This window comes from Macrobrachium nipponense, chromosome 17 (genome assembly GCF_015104395.2).
Source record: "Macrobrachium nipponense isolate FS-2020 chromosome 17, ASM1510439v2, whole genome shotgun sequence".
NCBI classification, from domain to species: domain Eukaryota; kingdom Metazoa; phylum Arthropoda; class Malacostraca; order Decapoda; family Palaemonidae; genus Macrobrachium; species Macrobrachium nipponense.
The window spans coordinates 26,730,542-26,755,193 of NC_087210.1; the positions used below are offsets into that span (position 1 = coordinate 26,730,542).

Consider the following 24,652-nt stretch of genomic DNA (forward strand, 5'->3'; position numbering starts at 1 on the left):
CGGACGTAAGGAAAAAGTTTTTTTTTTCAAAAATTCACCATAAATCGAAATATTGTGTTAGAGACTTCCAATTTGTTGCAAATTGAAGGTAAATGATTAAGTATTACTAGAATGTAAGAGTTTTAGCTTACAATTGCGTTTTTCAACCATTTTGGTAGTCAAAGTTGACCGAAGGTTGAAATTTTGGCACTTATCGTTATTTATATGAAAATATTTCAAAACTGATAAAAGCTACAACCATAGGTTGTTTTTAGTTGTATTCTACATAAAATTGCGCACATTTTCATATATAAAACTCTATGTAACGACTAATATAAAATGGTGGAAAAATTATGTCAAAGTGACGAAATAATTTCCGAGATGTGTTGCTGATGCTTTTTAGTGCGAGAAGAAATAAATTCACGCTTGCACGCCTGGGTAACAATTGTAAACAAAACAACAGCTTGATCCGTGAACTCCCAGCATCCCTCAAGGTGCGTGATACAAAAGTTTTCCGCGAATTTAAAAAAAAACTTTTTTGCGTCGACATTTCATATGTCAATTTGGCACCCAACAGACAATTTTCGTCGATGTTTAATACGTCCAATCGGCATTTAAGGGTTAACAAAATGAAGAAAACTTTGCATTCATCTTAACTCCTTTGATATTTCCCTAATATGACAGTGATGATCACTGTAATAAATAGACAATTACATAAGATTAGATTGGATTATAGAATTGACTTCAAGCTAAGTACTGGGATCTATAGAGGTCATTCAGTGATGTATTTATAACCCATAACATTTTTCTTTTTCCTTTTTTTGCAAAGCAAGTTTTAATGTTGTTCCGCAAGTTATATTCTACTAAGAAATCAACAACTACGCATATCTTTATAGAGTATAAATAATGATCTTTCTGCACCTTATGGAAGTCAACAAATGACAAAAAATTGGTAGCCTTGGATGTTTGGGTGTACTCCTTAACCAAAAAAGGGCCCTATTATTAATTTACTTCAAGGTTACATAGGGTTTGCCACGGGCCTCCTCACTTTTAAACAACTGTGCAAGTCGAATCACAAAAGCTACCCTGCAACCATGGGGACAATGACTTATCTTAGCAGCCATTTTTGAAGCCTTGACAAGGTACAAATATTCATTCAGAATTTCAGAGACAGCTGTTTTTCGTCATCACCTTGTGGGAGGAGTCAGGACGTCATATATTTACGTCATGTATAACTTTGAACCCTTACATTAGAGTGTTCCGCCAGTGGCTTCGGCTGCTTTATTTTACTCTTATGAATATACTTTTTTCTAATAAAAGTAATAAAGAATGCTGCCAAAAATTAGGTAGGCACGTAAAGCATACTATGGCTAAGTAATATCTTTGTCAAATGCACAAAAAAAAGTTAGTCCAGAAAAACACTGGGACAAAGGCTGAATCTCATTGTAGTCCTCCTCCTCCTCCTCCTCCTTCTTCTTAAAGGTTTAAGGTAAGAGTGATGTTAAGTATTCATTATTAGTTTCACTATTCATTTATATTTACATGTATTTCTCGTTGTTTTTTGTATGTAAAACTGTTTTTCCCTATAAAATATATTTTTTATAAGCATGAGTTGCCAAATGCCACAGATTCCTTGTTTTATGATCTTTTATTTTTTTAACCAGTTTCCAGCTTGGTGCTAGAAGATTACCCTATTGTTTACACCAAAGGTTTGTTAGCTATGAAAATACAAATTGATAAAAAAAAAAAAAAAAAAAAAAAAAAAAAAAAAAAAAAAAAACAAAAAAAAAAAAAAAAAAAAAAAAAAAAAAAAAAAAAAAAAAATGTCATTTTTGGGTGTCTGGAACCCATTAACTGTATTAACATTATTCCTTATGGGAATTACTGTTTCGGTTTTTGTGCATTTTGGACTTCGTGGGAGGCTCTGGAACGAATTATGTGCGAAAACCAGGGTTCCACTGTATCAGTGCTACAAGTGCTATTACAAAATTAGGATTTACATATTCATACACCACTTTACTGTGTATAAAAACATAATTAAATACAGAATACACAATTTACCTGCGGCATCCTGAAGCAAAGTTGAGCTGATGTAGAAATATTGATAATAGCTTCACTGTTCTTTGAGAGTAAGGGAAGAACAGAACACTGAAGGTCACCTGCAATGAAAACATAAAATGAAAGGAATTAGGCATAAAAGAAAATTATAAGTGAAGCAGATGAAAATGAGATTTACAATGAGTTAAATGTTTCACAGGACATGAAAAATTTAGAAAAGACAACTGCTGTTTGAGTAAACAGACAGTCAATGCCAAGGAATTGCCAGCTAGAAGTAATAACATTGAGTATCCTCCTCAGCAAGAGGATTGCACCAATGACCTTACTTTCTACAAACTTGGCAAATGACTTAAGGCCAGGATCACTGGCTATAGTTCTAGTAATTAATATCTGCTTCCTGTCTGCCTATGACCATGTGTCAGTTGTCTGTTAGATGAGATGAACTCACCTTCCTTCAGCTGAAGCATATGAAAAGAGGAAGATTTCTGGAATTCATAGAAACAAGAATGCTTATGATGAGATGAGTTGGATCCTGCCACAACTGGATATCTGAGAGGACTTCTTCTGAAGGATAACAGGACACACATCTATGAGAAACACAACCAATCAATACCCAAAATGAGACAACTGCAGCAATCCCATCCTGAAGTGGGTGTGGGAAACCAGCTACAAGGTGGACAAGTGACCTAACAGATACTGCCAGAGTTTAGGTAAAAGATTAGTTTCCTGCTGAAACTCTCAAATCACTGTAAGCAATCTGAGACCCTGTCTTTTGGAGGATGAACACATCAATTTCTTTCAGTAGGAACAAAGTCTGACTTCCTCAAAGTGATCATCAGGCTCAGTTGCAGGCATGTCACACAGACATGTTAAATCTTCTTTGAGTCATGCTGCTGACCTGACTAAGATTATCCAGTTGTCTAGGTATCTCTGTATCCTTATGATGGAGCAGTGCACTAAGGCTCCTAATGAGGCCAAATTTCAAGTAAAGACCTTCAACATAAAAGCATGAAATTGCAAGGTTGTATCCCTCTAAATAATACAAAAGTACTCCCATTGTTCAGTGTATTATGACATGGAAGTAAGCACCCTGTAGTCTAGGGATGTAAGGAAACCTTCATTCCTAATGAATTGTCTCACTGAATTCACTGGCTCCATTTTGAAGGGAGTCTGCTGCTGTAACTTTTCCAACTGGTTGGAGTCAATGATTAGGTGCCATTCTCCCATAACTCTCGGCACCTAAAAAAGATGATTTTAGTATCCAATCAGTTCATGTTAACTCCTCACACCCCTGTTTCCCCCTCGTTTTTTAAGGCTTTAGTCTTTGCTGAATTACCCCAACACATTACATAATATGTATATATTGGCTATCAAGTAAGGCTTGGACTACACATGACTCTACCTCTATCTCTTGCTATGACTTTCAAAATCTGTGGATACTAGGCTCCAGAGGTGGAAGTTTTATGAGTGTGGAAGGATGACCACTTCACTTACATTCTCATTCTCAGAACAAATATCTGGTTGGAAGAAGCACACCTGGAAAAAGTGCACTGCCAACTTCTCAAGAAAGTAATGGGTGTTCTGGATTGCCTTGGCCTATTTCTTGAGCAGGAGAGAGCTGGGTGACTCTTCCTGGAAGTTGAAAAACCTAGGCTCATCATAGCTATCCTAGTTGCACTGAACAAATAAGTTTTCACTCAGATCACTGACAAATTCTTCTGGGCATAAGTATAGATCAAGAAGATACAAGGTTCTTAAGATCAGAGGATGAGAGAAATAGCACAAGCAAAATTGATGAAGATATAAGGAAGGCTGAAGTTCGCCTAGTAATACCATTTGAGCACCCTTGAGCAGAACTTGTGGAGCCAGTGGTCATGTAAGTCCAAAATATTGGGAGTAGCTATTTGACAATCACATCTCTTCTAAGAGCCTGTGCCTTCCATCCTAAGGAAAACACAAACCAAGATGTTTTTCACAACAGTAACAAGAGGTAAGTCAAGTGTCCCTGGACTGGACAAAGAATCCTGAGGTTGCAGTTCAGCAGTGGAGTACTCCTCCCTTAGAAAATATGGTCACTGTCACTTCCTCATTATTTGCCTCAAAAGCATAAGCCCTGTGAGTAGATGGGCAAAAGTGCCTTGATATCTTGCCTTGGGGTCAAATAAATCCCAGAGATTACCAGTGATGGAACCGAGAAGGGGGCAAACAATTGCAAACTTGCTTAACACATGGCTGTAAATATGTTCAATAGTCTTCAATTTAAAAGGAAGATTTTATTACAGATAGTACTAATTTCAGTTGATAAATAAACAGTTAACATTCTATTAATTATTGGGTTTAGTTTTCCAGACCTCTGAGTCTTAAGTAGACTCTTCTCGGGCTAGTTCTCAAGGATTAATCCTGAGAAAAAATAAAAAATAAAAATAAATAAATTAATAAAAAAATTAGGCTTTATTTAAGAAACTTGTCTTATTTTAACAATTTATGATGTTGTTAATTGAAAAATCTTTGCTTTCAGCAAGAATAATTCATTTCTGAATTCTGTAGATAGATTGATCTTTGTTGGGTCCAATTTGGGCATTCAACATGTAAATGATGCACTGTCATGGGTGCTTGACATCTATTACACTTCATTGGGTCAGCATGTGTGTTGTCATCAAGTGACCAAGCAAGAATCTTGTGTGTCCTATACGGAGCCTTGTTAGGATTACCTCTTTTGATCTTTCATTTTGTGAAGATGTCCTCCATACATACACTTCAGTTTTTATACTTTTAAGCTTATTTGTGGTTGGCACCAAGGACCATTCTCTTTTCCAATCTTGATATATTAATGGTTTGACAGATGTTATCCAGTCTGACACTGGAGCATATGTAACTATTGGAGGGATAGTGCAGGCTAATTTGGCAGCAGAGTCTGCATTTCATTTCCTTTTATTCCCACGTGTGCTGGAATCCAACATACTTCTGTTGATAATCCTGATTGGAAGAGTTGATGAATTTTTATTTTTACTTCTTGTACTATTTGGTTTACTGGTTTTATACTGACTTATAGCATCTATAGCACTATGTGTGTCACTGAAAATAATAGAGGCACTTGCTTTTTTCTCTGATATAATATCTAGAGCCATTTGTATGGCCGTGAGTTCGGCAGTAAATATTGATGATATTAAAGGTAGGCTTCTTTTGATCAATATATTTTTCGAATATGCAGATGCTCCTACTCATATATTATTTTTGGAGCCGTCTGTATATACCATGAATTTGTCTCCTTTTCTTCTAATGTGCTCCACAGCATGTTGGCGGTACATTTCTGTGCTATTCATTGGTTTTTTAAGTAGGTATGATAGGGATGTACATGTTTTTATTAGTTTTAACATCCATGGTGGTGACAATTCTATTGGTGGGTGAAAAATTGTATTTATGTTATGTAAGTTCATTAGGTATTTAGCTCTCTTTGGGAAAGAGCTAGTACTATGAACTTCTGTTACTGGTTTACAATTTTGAAAGCAGTCAGCTGAAGGAAATGATCCTGCTTGTTGTGAAAGACCTCTTTGTATTGTTACTAAATTTAGGCGAAGTTTCAAGGGCAACACACCTGCCTCTACCAGAAGCGAGCTTGTTGGGGACCATAGGAATGCTCCTGTGCACAATCGCATGCCTTCATGGTGCAATGCATCGAGAGGTTTTAATGCAGATTCTGAGGCGGATGAATATATTGGACAGCAGTAATCTATTATGGATAAGACTGTTGCCTTATATATTGTTAATAAAATATCTCGCTTTGCTCCCTAATTCGTGTGTGATAACTTTTTCAATACGGCAAGGTCTTTGATGCCCTTGGCTTCAATGTATTTGATGTGCTCTTTCCAATCTAAATGTTGATCAAATATCACTCCTATATATTTGATTTTTGTACAAAATTGTATTTCAGTGCTATAAAGGTGAAGTTTGATTGTTTGGTTCTTCAGCCATCTTTTGTCTTTGTAATTGATGATTTTGTTTTATCAGCTGAAAATTTAAATCCAACTGAATTTGTCCAACTACATATATTTGAATTGGCAGTATTGAGAACTCTCTGAGCATGTCTCATATTGCTACTCATACAGTAAATAGCAAAGTAATCAACATATAAACTGTTTTTTACACCACTTGGTAAATTTATAATGATGTCATTAATTCCTAAAGCAAACAATGTACAGCTCAAGACACTACCTTGAGGGATTCCTTCTTCAATTTTTATTAAGTTTACTGAGTAGGAATTTTCAAACTCTTACTTGAAAAGTTCTGTTTTGTTAAAAAGTTCTTAATATATATTGGTAAGTGGCCTCTTAATCCCTTGGAGTGGAGTTTTTACATAATGTTATGTTTCCATGTTGTGTCATATGCTTTTTCTCTATAAAAAAAAATATAGCTACAGTTAATTTTTTTGTTCAAAGCCTTTTTTGATATGATCCTCTAAATGTGTTAAGGGGTCTAGGGTTGATCTGCCAGCTATTGAACCTGATTGTGTTGGTGTTAAAACGGATTCTTTGGTTATTACGTATGTTAATCTTGCATTAACCATCTTTTCTAAGATTTAGCATAGGCAGCTTGTTAGGGATATCGGTCTATAATTGGATGGATTACTTGAATCTTTTCCTAGTTTATATATTGGAATTATTATGGCATGTTTCCATTTATCAGGAAAGACACATTTTAGCCAGATACTATTATAAAATTTTAATAAATATGATTTAGCTATAGGAGCTAATTTTTCTATCATTTCAAATTATATTTTATCATATCCTGGTGCGGAGGGATGACATGAGTTGATGGCATTATCTAGTTCATCCATGTTGCAATAATTGTGGAGACAGATATGTGGGGGAATCAGGTAGGGGAATAAGGACTAGAGTCCAAGAACATAGAAGGGCAGTACAGCTTAACTCTTTCAGGGGAGTGCTATAGCTAGACATTGTTGGAAAATGACCATAGGATGGATTTCAAAAAACAGTAGGCTTATATACAAAAGCAACAAAATTAGTCACAGGAGGGTAGTAGAAGGTGCACTTATCAGAGAGATTAAAGTAATTGAAGGAAACAAAGGTTTTACCTCAGAAGATCCCATAAGCCGAGCTTTGATATTAAAAGAAGCTAAGATTGACCCTGCTGACCTGGAGATTAGGTTTCCTGCCCAACAGACTTTCGGTGACCACACCCTTACCACAAGGGTGAATCCCATTGACCATCAGCTCAGGATATCAGAGCGACAAGAGGGGATTGGCAACTCTCAAGAAAACCAGAACAGCCATCGCATAAATGACAGCACAACGAGAAGAAGTTCCAGAAGACTGCTGGGCCTTGACCCAGGCTAACATCCCAAACATCTCTTGAGAATGGGCCACAGAAGGGCCTGAAAGTACTCGAGTGTGGAGTAAAACTAAATGTAAATACTTAGAAGTAAACAAGTTACAAATTGAATTTGTGGGTTTCTTTTTCAACTATGTATATCATTATGGTCTTATTAAATACATGATCTAAATAACATATTCATGACAAAAAATTTATCAGCATAATTTGGAAGAAATGGCAAAAAGTACACCAAATATATAGAGAAAATACACAAGACATGTGAGTGGCCAAAAACAAAATGCATGATACATACAGACAAAACTCTCCTAGCTTGAAGAATCACAGCAATCATAAGAGAAAGGGGATTTACACATGATCCAAGCTAACGATTAATGTACAGTAAAAACTGATAAAAGAGAAGGTCTGATAAATACAGTGCTCTAGAATAAAACTGGTGCGTAGTTTAAAGCCGAAGTTGCAAAGATTTCCATCAGTCAGTTTTCAGAAGAACATTACATTCATAACTATTTCACTCATGATGACGTTACGAAAATGCCAAGGTCACAGAAAAAGTAGCCAACTGCCATCTGATTCACAGGCGGCCAATTTTCTCAGTAGTCTCAAGTGACTTTATTTCCACCAAATGATGAAGTTTATTCTTCAATGGTTACTTACTTTTAGGGTAAAGTATTCTTCTAAAAATGTCTCCTTTTGGATAATTTTTGTGTATAAGATGTCAGTGCTAGCCATAATTACACCAATAATTTAGCAATATCATCAGCTATGATTATATAAACTGTTCTTGGTAACTGACTGGTGTACACAATGAAGCATTATTTCTTTTTTCAAGTTTCTTTATTCCTTTATCTATGCCAAGTTTAAATAGACATTCTGTATCTTCTAGTCTTCTAAACTTTTGAAAGACTAAAAGCTTATTCCTACAAACCCCTACATGCTCTTACACCTTAGGAAAAATAGCATACAGTCTGACATACCTGTTTTGTAATTACCCTACATATCCTAAAATATATGCAGCTTCACTTTTAACTCCAGTCTTTAGCTAATTATTTTAATTCATATACTCCACACAGCATAATTTGTTTCATCAAAACTCCATAAACCATATATGTACTACGACCATTTTGCAGTCTTTGTTCCCCCAAGATCCACTAATCTTTTGCCTGTCAGACAGGCACAGTATCATACCACACACACACACACACACATGCACACACCACCTCTGGATACTAATAAACTTATTTGCTAACAGCACTTTTCATGGTCCTATAGTGCTTGTAACAGCTGTGCCATCCAGTTGTTTTTTTCTGGATGACTTACAGCACTTGTTACCGATTTATTTTCTATTCAAAATAATACATTTCAGCTCTTTCTCAATTCAGTGAAAATGCAAATTTTACATTTATTATTTATTTCAGATGCCTACGTCATGTCTTGGTAACTGGCACTGTAGTATGTAACTATCAGTGAATAACTGTCCATTTTTCATGATGTGAAAATGTAGATATTCACACAAGTTGCTTTACTGTGGCTTATCATTTTTATGTTCACACTCTTTCTTTTAACTATTTTGTGGCATTAACTATTTTGTGCTTAAAGTATTTGCATGTGATAATTTTTTTCCATCTTTGTTTCCTGTATCATAGCAACAAGTACACACTGGATTTTATTTGTCCTTTACTTCTCATAGTTTAGAGGCAATTTGATAACTCTGGTCATATGTATCTACATATTCACATTCACAGTTAAGTGTAAGTACTGAACATTCTGCTTCTTTATTTTTTTTTTTTAATTTTGCAATTTCTGTTTACTTAAATTCTTACAATTTCTGTTTACTTAAATTCTATCTTTTTCAGTTTATCTGTGATTCAGGAAATAGTAGTGTACAGTACAGCAACTGGATTTGCTTTTTATGCTGTTTTTTTTTTTTTTAATTTTGAAGTAACTACTTTAAATCATCTGTTACTATACATGGTTATATCAACTTTAAAAGTAAGATTATTCAAGTGCAATGAGATTTTACACTCTGATAATTTTCACTGTAAACGGATTTATTATTAAAAAGTTTGAAACTATCTTTAGTGTCATTTTTATTACTGTAAATATGTTTGGCTGCTGTGATATTTGTTAAATACTGATTAATCAGCACAAGAGTACCATCAAGGCTTCCAGTAAGGGCTGTTATATTTTTACACCTTTCTTCAAAAGTTATTGTTTACTCTTGAAGGTCAGCTATGGGTCAAAGGTGTCTATCACTTCTTGAAGGTTTGCTGTGTGCTGCTAGTGATCAAGACTCCTATGTGTAACCATGACCAGTCCACAGACCCAGCCCAGTACATTACATGCTCAGAGGATATTCCAGCAACTTGGTTAACAGGTCCTGCTATTGAAAGGTCTGCCTTTGTTGCTAGGGGACTTTAATCACCAGGGCAGCAGTATTGTTGTCTTCTTTGCGAGTCTCGTAAAGATAACAGTTCTTTGAATCGTGTCTTCCATGGTCTTCACTCTCTACTAATCTTCATTCACTGACACCTCGCTAATGGAATAACAACCGACTGTAGAGATAGCCTTTACCATGGTTACAGGAATGCATCCTACCCAAAGTCCTAAGCTGGTAGTCTCAACCATCAGTAAAGACAAATGTCTCAAAAGCTGCAGACATGTTTTTGACCATGGTCGTGGGTTTAACAGATTCAAGCACCTTACCTAATAACAGGTCTGGTCCCAGCCACATTTGCTTTGTGTAGGGTCCTACCTGATTTCAACCATGTCCACTTGTTCTTTAGAAGTTTGCAAATCAACACACCCACTCTGATACCCCTTACTGTCCAGATGTAGCCATGCCCTTCTTTTCCCTTTTTTTGCTTATTGATCAATTTCCCTTCTACTATAGCAGGGTGCTGCCATGCCAAACTCTTTCCTCCATTACTCATGGTTTGGCCTGCCTGATCTGCTCTTCCCACTGCTTTATCTGTGTTTCACTCCTTATTTACCAGGTAGGTATTTTGCTTGTATGTAACACATCCATCCCTTTCAAGCATTACTTATGTACAAACCTACCCCCTTTGGTTAGTGACTATTCCATTCATGTAGCTGACTCTCTCCTTGTCTTCAGCCTAACTTAATTGTTTGTTTCCTTATGCTATCACTTGTCCAGTGGATGTAACCATGGTGATGGTGTACTTGTTTAGTCATATAGGATAGAGACTTAGTTTTCTTCATACTCAGAGCTGTTGATTAACAGGATTTTCTCTGCCGTCCCTGATGTATTGATTTTTCTTCTGGGGACCATTCTTCCAGTTTCATTGACAGATGCTGTGCTGACCAGGACTGCTTCTCCAGACTGCTCTGCAGAGGATGAAGCTTCAAGATACAGTCAGCCATTGGTTAACAGCGGTATCGTTAATGGCTATCCGGTTTTACAACGCTTGTCTAGCGACGCTGTTAACTGGATTTTCGGTGCTGATCTCTGGTTAGCAGCGCCAATTTTTAGTTAACAGCAGTGCCAATCTCTGGTTAGCGGTGCTGTTAAACAGGTTTTTAGTGCTGTTATCGCTGATTTTTGGTTAGCAGCATCGGCTGGGAATGGAACCTGCGCTGCTAACCAAGGGCTGCCTGTACTTGATATTTGGTTCTATCACTAACATTTGCTGTTAGACTTCATGACACCTGTTACCATTCAACAGTTCTATTCTTACTCCATGAGGTATCTACAGAATAAATTATTTTGTTTGGGAATTTTAAGTTCTTGCTGTTAAGTGAGGACTGAAATCATGAGGTCACAGATTGCAATAAGTAAGCTCTCCTTGAGACCTTAGGAATACTCATCATTTGCTTTACCAAGGAAGAGTCATGAGGTTGTACCAAGGAAGAGCAATGAGGTTGACAAAAGGAGGCCAATTTACTTCAGAGATACTGATTCCCTATAGCACTTTTCACACGTGTAGGAGGAAAACATTTTCATTTTCAACTCATTTAGGCTGTACAATACTTTAACATCATGGGGGACATAGCAAAGTAGTTTCAGTGTGATTCACCTGCTCTGTGCAATTCCTATTCCTAACTAAACTTCTGACACATCAGACTTGTACTGATACAAATAGACATAGCAGGCCATGTTACAGGGTACAGTGAATCCCTCATATCCACATTCTCAAGATTACGGACTCAGGTATTTGTGCGTTTCTTTATGGAACATATCTACCCATTATTTGCGGAAAATTTGCCTATTCAGGGTCTCTTACACTGAGAAATATTCACTAATGTTTTTTCATATAAATTTCAAAACTAAATGCATTTTCTGTAATAAACCTATTAAAATATTTAAAGGTATTTGCCTACTTAAGATGGGGTTAGGTTCCAAAAACCCACTGTTTGTTGGAAAAATCATATCTTGAATATAGCCTAGCCTTACGTACACAGTAGTATGTATACTTTTTAACATGTATGGTAGTAATTATTAATTTCAGCTAATTCTCTAGGTTCAATGCAGATTGGCTTATGATAATTCAGTACCAAGAAAAACTGAATCACACTAATAAGAGTTAGCCTAGAGTATACTATGGTAAATCACATACGTATGTGTGTGAGGGGCATACGTGGTGTAGGATTATACCTTTAATAGTAGGCAATGTATCAATAGTGTCTCTACGTAATACGCAGTGTGTAAGCCGGAGAGTGTTGTGTAATTGCAGATATATAAATATATGTTCTGCTCCAATCAGTGCCTTAAAAATCTTTCAAACTACAGCTACATGAGGCCTATTGGTCCTGGGAAATGGGTAAAAGATTGCAGTGTATGTGCTAGTGCTTGGCCCTCCCTTTACCCAAAAATGTCGTCCGACCAACCTTCAATCATCGCGCAAATGATCCTGGCACTTACTTGTGTGCCCCACACACAAGGTTGTTGATTAACATACAGCTGAGGATTCATAGGGAACATATGATAAAATCACCTTCCACTTCTTATCTGATAGATCAAAGACAGGTGATCCTATTAACTTCACAGACCTATATCTGGACATATTGTATATCATTTAGCTTTGTATGAAAGAAATTATGCGACTCAAACAGTACATTCAACTGAATTCTTTGGCCTTGTTTCTTGTCTTCATAAGCACTTTAAACATCTGTATAGTTTCTAGTTTACATTCCTACCCTATATGACCGGATATTATAGCAAACAAGAAGCTGCAGGATTAAATATTAAGAGGTGCAGTCTCAAAATTTCTGGTGGGCCATTTTCTTCATATCTAACTATGGTAGACAGAACAAATAGAACAGTGCCTCTTTCATCATTATTTATGCAACTTCAAAGCTGATTAATGATTAATATGTAAGTATATATGGTCTTTTGCTTGTATAAACCTTCAATGTTTCCTTCATAATAAATGCTAATGTATAACAGAAAACAGTAACAAATAAACAAAATTGCATTTCAAGAAAACAGAAATATCTTCACACTATGTATGTATCTAATTTCTGAGAGCAATACTACAGCCACTTACTGCTCAGCTCTCATTTTTTTTTACAGATTGGCTTATTCAGCATTGTTTCACTCATTACAAGAGAGGTAAGTGGATGTCAATACAGTACTTGAATCTGAGAACAGACAATCACTCAGGCTAGTCAAAGTTAAGAATACTAGTATTGTGGAAAGTAATTTTCTAGGCAATAGTAAATAAAATGGAAACACTTCCCATTTGTGCCCACATCTGAAAGCAAAAGTTTTCCGCTGGGAAGCTGCCTGATAATTGTATAAATGACCACTTTTCTGTGATGTAATGTACACTTTTCAAAAAAATCTATAAATCAACTGAATAAATCTTAGCCATTCTATTCCATGCAACACTTTGAGATCTGGGTTTACCAAGCCAAAACATGGGGTATAGGATAAGATAATGAGAATTGGCAAAAAAGCAAAATGGGAGATGAAGTAAATATATATATAGATAAAGAAAGAAATTTCACAAACAAATGACAACTTAAAAGCAAATCTAAATATATATAATAAACTAAACAAGACCTATGGTTACTTACGCATATGTCGATAACTGAGGCAATGCACAAATTATTATTCACCAGTGATACTGCAATTCACTTTAACAGGATGACCTTCACAACTTTCATACCTCCTTTCAGTCAATAGTATTAGCATTAAATTATTTAAAAGCACAGTTTGTTTACTATAAAACTACTTGTGATGTAATATCTTCTCTACCAACACCAGTACTGAATCCTGAAAAACCATTTAAAACTACATTCAAACATGGCAAAGCCCAAAGAGATTCTAGAGCATATATCTTAAGCAATAATTCAAGATTTTTGACATCATATTGTTGCAGTACTAGGTGTGTGCTCTATAAGTAATTTGTTTTATATTTTGTGTCCTCTAGCAACACTCACTTTTGAAAAAACAAAATTTTAAGGTAATGTATAGCAGAACATTAGCTAATAATGAGGACGGAAAAGCAATTACTGTACAGTAATTGTAATGATAACCACTTCAATAAAGCCATCTCAAAATATGACTCAAGAGCTATAAAATAATAATAATTTCATAAAACAATTAATATAATTCATAATAAAACTGTAACAATAAAAAACAATTGGACAAAAATATTAGCTAAACCTAATTATACTACATTATTTCTTTAGTTTTAAACATACAGTATAGCTAACTACATATTTGAAGTAATGCAAATTATAATAATTTCATAAAACAAATTACATATGTAATTTGTAATGAAACTGTAGCTGTAAAATACAATTTGACATAAAAATTTATGTCCTCCACCAAAACTTCCATTTGAAAAAATATAAATGTTAACATACTATATAGTAAAACATTGGCTAATAATGACTGAATAGCAATGCACAGTAATTGTTATGATAACCACTTCAAAAAGACATTTAAAAATATGAATCAAGATAGATAAAATAATAATTCCATAAAACAAATATAATTCATAATGAAACTGTAGCAGTAAAAAAAAAAAAAAAAAAAAAAAAAAAAAAAAAAAAAGGAGTTGAACCTATTTTTGCATTAATTTCTTTAATTTTAAACATATATAACTGACTACATATTTGAAGTAATGCAAATGAAACTAAAGAATTTTAACTTATGCTTTTCTCAAACCAATACAGAATAAAGCCAAACACTAGTTATGACATTTATCAAAGAAAAGTCCAATCATGAAACTAAATAAATTTAGATATGTGTTCACAGCTAATTCCAAATGACAGCATTTCATTTAGTGATTGTATAAAATAGACCTATAAAATTTTAGGGCACTTACCTAGGGAAGCCAGGACAGGAGTATTTGCAGGAATGCCATACCAAGCACTTGGAAGCCTTCCTGCTTCTTCACCAGAATCCACTACTTTTGGCAAGAAATTGGGTGGCAAGCCTGCTTCTTGGAGTAAGTCATGGTTCCAATCCTAAAAGGAGTAAAAACAGGAAAATATATCTAGTTACCATAATTTAAAATAAAATTCAAACAAAATTTCCAAGTAAAGTTCCACTTAACCCATTAGCGCCCATGGCCCTTTTTTAAGGACCAGAAGAATTATCATTGATATTTCATCACCAGCTGTACTTTATTGAGATACATTTGTTTAGTCATAAAGATTGAAGTATCTTTTAAATAATTTACCTATAATTAGTTGGATGTTGGCAATACTGTTGCGTCTGTTTTCAGAATTGTGTGGAAACCTTAAGTGAGAGGGTGTACTCAGTTTTTCTTGCTTTTCAGTCAAAACTTTTTTGGGTAAGTATTTATCATATGTAATTCATACTTACACATACTATAGTAAATGTATGTTCTTCCTTTCATATAAAGTTGGAAAAATCATCTTATGTAGATCTGTTCAGCTACAGTATACTTTGAAAGTTTGGTCCTTAAAATAGGACCATGGTTACTAGAGAAAATGTTAACTGTGTACATTTCCTTCTTTTCATAGGAAACTTATTATGAGTATAGTGGAGAAATGTAATGAGAGAAATATGTAAATATTTTTCCATTTTCATCTATATTATATTTCCGTTTTCAGTTTCTCCTCAATGGCTTTCAAACTCTCAGTGAAATCATTCTATTCCGTTTGTGATGCAGTGAATTTTGCTGAAGAAAATGACTTGTGTAATGATGAAAACTTCATAGATATGTTTGAAATTCCTCCTCCAGTAAATGAACTTACAGATGAGGAAGACTTTGATGATGAAATTTTAGATGATGATAACAGAGATCCAAACATTATCCTGAAAGATGTACCAGGAACTGTTTGAAACTTCATCGATGCAGTGATGAATGAAAATTAGTCAATCATAAAAAAAAGAAAAATGCTCTGATTTGTCTTGGAAAAAAAGTAACCCCTGATTTCTCAAAATTCATGTCTCCAACAGCTAATGGGTTCAAATGAAAAAATTGAAGTCTATGAAAAATAACTACGTGGCAAAACCCAAAAACCCCAATTGAAATATCTGAACTTTTCGTTATCGACGAAATACTAAATGAGATTTGCAGAGAATCTGTTACCAACTCCACACAAGAAAAAATTTTAATGATTTCAGTCTATCAATAAATTGTTTGAAGAATTTCCTTGGAATCCTATTTTTTTCAGGATACACGACTAACCAGTGAATGCCTCTACTGGAGCTTAGATGAAGACCTTGAAACTCAGATCATTTGGAAAACAATGCCAAGAAACAGATTTCTAAGTTTTAAAAGGTTTCGTTAACAATGAAAACGCAGAAAAATGCAAAGGAGTCAAAGGATTTAAAATTAAGACCTTTAGCCAGTGCTTTGAATGAGAAGTTCAAGCAGTTTGGAATATTCTCTAAAAAAATTATCCATTGATGAGCAGATTGCAAGGTATTATGGAAGAAGTTCTCTAAAGCAGTTTACTGTACTGCATTTCCTTTCATGTTTTATTATTATGTTAAATATATTGTGAAATGTCATTTTTTATGTGAACTGGTACTGCTTTTACATACATATTATAGTGAAGATTTTACTGTCTCTTCTTCTCTCCTCAACAATACAACGACGCACGATAACTTAAAATCATTCATTCGTTATTCCTCAAAAATATAAACGCTCCCTCTCTCTACCTCAAGTTAGCTGTGTATCACCGCAATGACGAATGATTTTATTAATCATTTGTGCTAAATTTTAGTGTGAAAAGCTTTGTTCTTTCATTTACTGTTTTGTTAATATTGTTCAACTAGACCGTCTCACTCGGTGCACCAAACACTGGCTCAATTAAGACTTTTCTGTATTGCATTTGATTGGTTTCATATTTCATCATAATGTTAAATTTATTGTGAAATAACATTTTATCTTTATGGGAATTGGTACTGTGTTTACGTACATATTATAGTAAAGATTTTACGGTCTCTTCTTCTCTCCTCAACAATACCACGACGCACGATAACTTAAAAGCATTCATTCATTATTCCTCAAAAATATAAACGCTCCAGCACTCTACCTCAGTTTAGCTGTGTATCACCGCAATGACGAATAATTCTGTTAATCATTTGTGCTAAATTTTATTGTGAAAATCTTTGTTCTTTCATTTACTGCTTTGTTAATATTGTTCAACTAGACCGTCTCACTCTGCGCACCGAATACTGCCTCAATTAAAACTTTTTTTTTTTTTTTTTTTTTTCTGTAATGCTTTTGATGGTTTTCATATTTTATTACTTTAAATTTACTGGGAAATTCCATTTTTATGTGAATTGTTATTGCTTTTACATACATACAGTAATATTTTAACTCTCTCTTCTCCTTCTCTCCTCAACATATCAACGTTCCCTCGTTCAGTCCCAGGTCAGCTGGGCATGACGGCACAGCGGTTACGTACGATTTTATGCATCTTTTATGCTAAATGTTATATTGAAAGCTAAATTTTATATAAATGCTTTATACTTTTTTATTTTATTTTGCCAAATATTGTTATCATTAACTATATATTGTAAATGAAAAAATATATTTAATACAGTTTAACTTGTAAGACCCAGTAGGCCATCGAATACAAGTATAAACTAGATAATCAGTCAGTTCGAAGTAAGAGCATTTGTTCGAAAAGATACAAAATTCTCTAAAAAATTCTGTTCAATAAACGGAAAGTTTGACAGAAGAAACGTTCGACAAACGAGTTACCACTGTATTCTACTCCAAAGCATTAAGTCATGTAATGGATTTGAAATAGAAAAGTTGCTAGCACTGAAAAAACAATGTTTGTCGTTCCTATCAGTTAAGAGAGCTATGCAGATGAATACAGGCAGTCCCCGGCTTATGACGGGTTCGGCTTACAATGTTCTGAGGTTAATGCACTTTTCAATTATATTCATCAGAAATTATTTCCAGGGTTACGATACATGTTCCAGTGTTACGGCACCTAGAACGCTCATCTGGCACAAGAAATATGACACCAAAAATACAAAATAATCAATATTTGAAGGTTTTTTAATGATAAATGCAATAAGAATGCAGTTTACATAGTTTTTAATGCCCCCAGATCATTAAAAGTAAGGTTTTCTTAGGATTTTTGACGATGTTCAGGCTTACGACAATTTTCGGCTTACAGCGCGTCTCAAGAATGGAACCTCCGTCGTAACCCGGGGCCTGCCTGTACTGCCTCTAGTTGGTGCTCATCTTAACTCGCAGTGGCATGGTGGTAGAGCCAAGGGTTGCCTCCTACTTAGGGGAAACTTTGCCCACCCCTCCACCAAAATAAAACAAGCAGAAAACACTGACACCTACACTGAAATACAGTGTTCCCCCATTTTTGTGGGAGATGTGGACCAGAGCCCCCAAACCCCAACAAACAGCTAGAACCAGCGAATAGTTGAAACCCCTATAAAAGCGCTTAAAACTGCCTATTTTGTTAGGTAAAACTCAAGAAAAACCCACTAAAAATGTTTATACGTTTTTTTTTTTTTTTTAAGTTTTTTTTTTTTTGTTTAAAAGTTTTACCACAAGAAATTGATAAAAAAAAAAAAAAAAACGAATTTCTGGCTATTTCTCATAGAAAAATACCGTGAATAAGTGAATTTTCTTCGAATAATGGGGTATATGTTCCAGACAGAAATTCGCCAATACGCGAGTCCGCAAATCTGGAGTCCGCGAATGTGGGAGGTTCACTGTACAGTCCAGACCCATCCACTGAGAGTGGTGGGTGCTCCAGGCACGCTGTACCCCCTGGCTCTCCAAGCTCATCACCTTACGGAAAAGGTGAAGAGATAATAGAGCATCCTGTGCTTCCTTCCACGATGTAATGCCAGTCACTAAAAATGGTATCGAGGTATTGATAAATTTCGATACTTTTTAAGCCTACATATAAAAAAATTATAACTAACAAAGATCGACTTATGCCTCCAGTAGTTTAATAGCAGATTGGGTGTGAAGAGCAAATAACGACTGAAAACTATGGAGGTAGAGGGTGTTCTTACATCTCTTAGCTTTGCTTCAAAGTAAGTCAAAAAACACTCAACAACACTGAGTGTGGAACTCTTCTCTTTACCCTGGAAGCAGAGATATCAGGAAAGGCGAAGTCTTCCAACATTCACTGTATTTACAAATAGCCAATTACTCAAAAAAGAAATCATTAGTAGAATCATCATAAATTCAAAGTACATAATTGATATCAGTAACTGATTATGCACCCCACTAATTGACTTGATTGGCCTGTGCTCCAGTCTGCCAAGCAAGCGGGAAGCTATTAGCTAAAATGTGGAATGTTTACAAATGTGACACCAGGAAAATATCTCCCTACACTAAGGCCATGCAAGCCTTCCCTGATGCATTCCAAAGTACTGCCGAAGCAAAAACCAGGAAGTTAATACTCGACCGACTAGAATATATTCGACCAAGGGCTCTGTAGCCAAACAATAACACCATTCTCTCCTTACTGCTTTTCAACCTCCACACTTTCAGTCTCTCCAAAGGAAAGTGATACATATTGTTGGCACGATAAACAAAACATTATGTTGGCCTAAAATAATGTCTTAACATTCATAAATTACTTCAAGGTAACTATATTTACCAACAACTTACGACTATAATAGCCTATGGCCGGTAAACAAAATCCCAAAAGCAAGGTATAAGCTAAGGGAACAATGCTACATTCAAGAATTTCATACTTTAAAGATATAATTATGAACAGGCGACTTACACATAGCCTAATCTCGATAAGTAAATAATAAATGCAAAGGTTTTTGGGATAAAAGAATGAAATAACATTCGAGAATCATTTTGAGGTAATTATTTACCAGTGTCTTGCTAATAGCCTACGGCTGGTAAACAAAATCTAAAAACAAAAGTTTGGCCTAAAGGAATTATGTAAAATCAAGACTACTTAGGGCAATTATTAACCGACCACTTATGCATAGCACAAGCCTGGTAGGTAAAACATTTATGCAAAAGTATTTGGCCTAATTGAATTGTGTTACATTCAAGAACTAATCACAGAGAAATATCCAGCTTAATGATAATCTGAATTAACCCTCTTACGCCGACTGGACGTATTTTACGTCGAACATTTTTTGTCTCTCGGGTGCCGACTGGACGTATTTTACGTCGACATACAAAAGTTTTATTTAAATTCGCGGAAAAATACTTATAGGCCTACCAGCCTAAAACTTTTGAATCACGCGCCTTGGGGGTATGCTGGGAGTTCACGGATCAAGGCCTTGTTTTGTTTTGAAGCGTGACCAAGTGCGCATGCACGATATCCCTTCTACTTACTCCAGCCAGCATCAGTAGCGCATCATCCGAGAGCATCTTTCGTCAAAAGCGTGTTTTTCTGGACTTGTGCGAGACTTTGAGCATTTGTGTTGCTACAGGACATTCATAGATATGTCTCAACGACGTGTGAACCGCGAAAGGCGCGTTTTACCCGTCGGAAGGGATCGTGTAAGGCGAGTTTTGGACCTGGATGCTGGCGAGGGGCCAAGCACCCAGCATGACCCCGCGCCTCAAGGCCGTTCTGTGCGGCCACGTGTGGCTGAAAGTGTTTCAGGAACACAGCGTATGCCTTTGGTTACCCCTAGGAAGCATGTGGGCGTCCTTAGGGGCATTCGTAGGCATTTGGGAGGCCTCCAACCAAGGGACATAGATGAATATCTATCGGAGCTTGATCGGGAACATGTCGCAAGTCCTCATTTTGATGGCGGATGGTCATCGAGTGATGAGGACATCAGTCCCGATGAAAGTGAGGATGAATATATGCCCCCAATGTCCGTACGAGGCTCACATCCCGAAAGTGAGCTCGAATTCAGTGGGTTCAGTGCTTACGAGGGGGGAATCTGAGGAGGGGAGGATGGGGATACGGGGTCAAGTTTTATCGCAGAGGACATACAGAAAGTGAAGGCCTAAGTGAGGGTGATGGGCCAACGGGGAGGGTAGAGTGCAATATCGTGCCCGCACGCACGGGCACGTAGTAGGAATCGGCTCGTCGCGCCAGCCAAGGTGAAGGTCGGTCGTCGGAGAGTGACGAGGGGTGGACGGAGGACCCACCCCTCCTAACATGCACCCTTCACGGCAACCCCTGGGCTCACCGTACCAGTACCCTGACTGTTTTGGGGTTCATCCAGCTTTTCCTTACGCGGGAATTGCTGGAATACCTGGTACACGAGACGTGGACTACGCTCGGTATGAGCTGAGGACGACCTTGTCGTATTACTGGCGGGGTTGCAACCTCATTGACATGGCACATTTTTTGGGGCTGCATTTATTTGTTTTGGTTATGACACCTGCTTCCGACGTCAGGCAATATTGGAGGAGGAATTATTTTTTATGTATGCCTAATGTGCCTGGCGTTATGTCCCGTGATAATTTCCTGGCGTTGGACAGGTACTTCAACGCCTTCAACCGAAGGGCCATGCCCCGGAATAACTGTGATCATTTTAGTGCGCCCAGTGTTGGATTATATCCGTGATCGGTGTAGAAATCTCGTGATTCCTGGAAAGAACCTGTCTTTGGATGAGGGGATGATGCCTTACAAAGGACGTCTTAGTATAAAAGTGTATAACCCCAAGAAGCCAAAGAAATATGGTGTGAAATTCTTTCTTATTACCGAGGCCAACACTGGATACGTTGTGGACTTTTCAGTGTATTCCGGGGTCTTCTCCACGCTGCGTGACACTGTATTCAATCTTGTGGGACGTTTCCGTAACCAGGGATATCACCTGTTTATGGATAATTATTATAACTCGGTATCCCTGGCCCAGGAACTGTATGAAGCTAGTGTGCACGTCAGTGGTACCCTTCGGTTTTTGGTGCGTGGGGTCCCCGAATGTACTCAAGAGGTTCGCTAGTCATCCACAACACCTGGCAAGAGGGATGAGACAGCGTGGCGGCGGAAGGGCGCTGTCTTCGTCATCTGTTGGAAGGGTGTCCGACTCGTCCCCATGATTACGACGAGTAATGAACCCATCCAAGAAGAGATCGTACAGCGGAAGAAGACACGTCGACAGGGCCGAGTTGTGTTTGAGGAGTTTCGTATCGAGTGGCCTACCGTCATTGGGCACTACAACAGGCACATGGGAGGAGTTGATCTCTTTGATCAGCTCATCCAGTATTATCCCTTCGCCAGGAGAACCAGAAGGTGGACACAGAAGCTCCTCAAATATCATCCTTCAGTTGGCCCTCCAAAATGCCTACATACTGTACTGTGGGTACGCGGTGACAATCTTCCGAGGTTGACCCACTTACAGTTCCTAGAGGAAGCCGGGAATGCCCTCATCAACTTCGATCCTGATGAGTGGCCTTCCATAACTGACCCCCTGCCCCGAGCTGCAGATCTGCCCCTAGCGGAAAGGGCAGATAGGAGGGCCAACTTCGCTCGACTTGCCGCCGCCCCTGCTGCCAGCCCCTGTGCCGCCGCCCCTGCTGACGACGCCCCTGCTGCCGCCGCCCCTGCTGACGCCGCCCCTGCTGACGACGCCCCTGCTGACGCCGTCCCCTGCTGACGCCGCCCCTGCGACGACGCCCCTGCTGACGATGCCCCTCTTCCTGCCGGCCCTGCCATCACCGCTTCTCATCGGGTAGTGGACCCTGTGTTGTCGGCGTGCAGCCAGGGGATCACATACTGAAGGCCCTACAAAGGCGAAGGCAGAAACGGTGCCGGGGTGGTGCCATATGAATGGCAGAAGGAGAGACACCCGGTTCTTCTGTCGTCTCTGCAAAGTTGCTCTTTGCAGGATAGGGGAGTGTGACCGAAAATACCACACTAAGGTCATGTATTGGAGCGCGCCCCCTAAACCGACAGCGGAGGGCGCACAGGGCCGCCGGGTCCATCAGCAGTAAGGGCGCGCGTCTCCCTCCTCCACCTGTACGTCGTCATGTCGAGTGAAAAAAAATGCATGACTCTTCAATGGAAGGATGGGAGAAACAAGAATAGAACGAAGAGGTCAGGATTACGAGTGAGTATTCTGCAATTTATTTTATATTTATTAAATTTTTTATATATCCGTGATCTATGCATGATAAAATAATAATAAGACATTTCATTGTATGCGAAAAGAGAAGTGTCACCTGCATTCTTTTATTTATGTATTGGTACCAGAATCGAAGAATGTAATATATATATTTTACGTAAAAAAAATATATATATATATATATATATATATATATATATTTATATATATATATATACATATATATATTATATATATATATATATATATATATATATATATATATATATATATATATATATTATAAATATTGGTTTTTTTTTGGGTAAGCAAATTACTTACAGTCTAGTAATATTCAATCATTTTATCTTCACTTTAAAACAAATTGCAAGTCTCTAGAACAATATCTCGATTTATGGTGAATATCTGAAAAAATATTTTATTCCCTCCGCACGCCGATTCTCGGCAGCGAATCTCCGAAATGCGTAGGTCACATTCTCCTAATATTTGTGCCTTTTCATATTACGCTTTTTTTTAGAGTTTTATAAATGGAAATGTGCGCAAAAACATGCACAATATAACAAAAAATATTGGAAGGTTGTAGCATTTCTCATTTTTGAAATATTTGCATATAAAGTACGATTAGTACGAAAAAAACTACGATCGGTCAACTTTGACTCAACCGAAATGGTCGAAAAACGCATTTGTAACATAAAAATCTTACAGTCTAGTAATATTCAATCATTTATCTTTACTTTAAAAACAAATTGCAAGTCTCTAGAACAATATCTCAATTTATGGTGAATTTTGAAAATAATATTTTTTTTTTCCCTCTGCGCGCCAATTCTCGGCCGAAAATCTCCGAAACGCGTAGGTCACATTCTCCTAATATTTGGCCTTTTCATATTTACGCTTTTTTAGAGTTTTTTATAAATGGAAATGTGCGCAAAAACATGCACAATATAACAAAAAATATTGGAAGGTTTGTAGCATTTCTCATTTTTGAAATATTTTCATATAACGTACGATAAGTACGAAAAAAACTACGATCGGTCAACTTTGACTCAACCGAAATTGTCAAAAAACGCATTTGTAACATAAAAATCTTACAGTCTAGTAATATTCAATCAATTATCTTCATTTACAACAAATTGCAAGTCTCTAGAACAATATCTCGATTATGGTGAATTTTTGAAAATAATATTTTTTTCCCTCCGCGCGCCGATTCTCGGCCGAAAATCTCCGAAACGCGTACATATTACGCTTTTTTTTAGAGTTTTATATATGGAAATGTGCGCAAAATCATGCACAATATAACAAAAAATTTTGGAAGGTTGTAGCATTTCTCATTTTTGAAATATTTGCATATAAAAGTACGATAAGTACGAAAAAACTACGATCGGTCAAATTTGACTCAACCGAAATGGTCGAAAAACGCATTTCTAACATAAAAATCTTACAGTCTAGTAATATTCAATCATTTATCTTCACTTTAAAACAAATTGCAAGTCTCTAGAACAATATCTCGATTTATGGTGATATTTTGAAAAAAATATTTTTATTCCGTCCGCGCGCCGATTCTCGGCCAAAAATAAAATCCGAAACGCGTAGGTCACATTCTCCTATTTTGTGCCTTTTCATATTACGCTTTTTTTCGAGTTTTATATATGGAAATGTGCGCAAAAACATGCACAATATAACAAAAAAATATTGGGAAGGTTTTGTAGCATTTCTCATTTTTTGAAATATTTTCATATAAAGGTACGATAGTACGAAAAAAACTACGACTCGGTCAACTTTGACTCAACCGAAATTGTCAAAAAAACGCAATTTGTAACATAAAAAATC

At 36.7% G+C, this 24,652-nt stretch overlaps 1 protein-coding gene across 1 annotated transcript in view; it reads right to left on the reverse strand.

The window, feature by feature from the left end:
* Positions 1–24,652, reverse strand: part of LOC135196144 (sedoheptulokinase-like) — a 210,242-nt gene that overhangs the window by 24,203 nt on the left and 161,387 nt on the right. Inside the window, exon 8 of the mRNA XM_064222694.1 lies at positions 3,187–3,210. Coding sequence (XP_064078764.1) covers positions 3,187–3,210 — 24 coding nt within the window. The remainder of the gene's footprint in view (positions 1–3,186; positions 3,211–24,652) is intronic.